Source organism: Eimeria mitis, genomic scaffold (genome assembly GCF_000499745.2).
Source record: "Eimeria mitis Houghton genomic scaffold, Emh_scaff204, whole genome shotgun sequence".
In the NCBI taxonomy this organism is placed as follows: domain Eukaryota; phylum Apicomplexa; class Conoidasida; order Eucoccidiorida; family Eimeriidae; genus Eimeria; species Eimeria mitis.
Genome location: NW_013570363.1, coordinates 17,978 through 18,659, shown reverse-complemented (window position 1 = coordinate 18,659; position 682 = coordinate 17,978). Strand labels below are relative to the sequence as shown.

Sequence of the window (682 nt, the reverse complement as noted above, 5' to 3'; positions counted from 1 at the left end):
TCCTGCTGCTGCACCTGCTGCTGCTCCTGCTGCTGCTGCTGCTTCTTGAAGTCACGCCAGCAGCTGGTTAACACGAGCAGCAAATGGCAGGCCACAACCCCCCGCAGCAGCAGCAGCAGCAGCAGCAGCAGCAGCAGACTGTGTTGCCGCATGTGCAGCAGCAAGAGCAGCAGCAAGAGCAGCAGCAACAGCAGCAGCAACAGCAGCAGCAGCAGCTGCTGCACGCTCCGCAGCAGACTCTGGTGCAGTCGCCTCGAGTCTGGCAGCAACAGCAGCAGCTGCTGCAGCAGCACGTGCTGCAGTCGCCGCAGCAGCGGCACGTGCTGCAGTCGCCGCAGCAGCAACAAAACACTCAACGGGTCCAGCAGCAGCAGCTGCTGCTGCAACAGCAGCAGCAGCAGCAGGTGCAGCAGCAGCTGCTGCAACAGCAGCAGCCGCAGCAGCTGCAGCAGCAGCAGCTGCTGCTGCAACAGCAGCAGCAGCAGCAGGTGCAGCAGCAGCTGCTGCAACAGCAGCAGCCGCAGCAGCTGCAGCAGCAGCAGAGGGTTCACCAGCAGCAGCAGGCGAGTCACCAGCAGCAGCTCTCCCCGTTGCGCTGCTCACCGAAAACTGATAGGCAGCAGCAGCAGCAGCAGCAGCAGCTACAGCAGAGGCAGCAGCTGCAGCAGCAGCAGGAGCAGCA

At 63.6% G+C, this 682-nt stretch overlaps 1 protein-coding gene across 1 annotated transcript in view; it reads left to right on the top strand.

Annotated features, from left to right (window-relative positions):
• Positions 1–83: 83 nt before the first annotated feature.
• EMH_0003260 (DNA polymerase, putative) overlaps positions 84–682 on the top strand; it is a gene marked incomplete at both ends in the record, with an annotated part of 8,548 nt that continues 7,949 nt past the window's right edge. The window contains one exon of the mRNA XM_013496316.1: positions 84–545. Coding sequence (XP_013351770.1) covers positions 84–545 — 462 coding nt within the window. The remainder of the gene's footprint in view (positions 546–682) is intronic.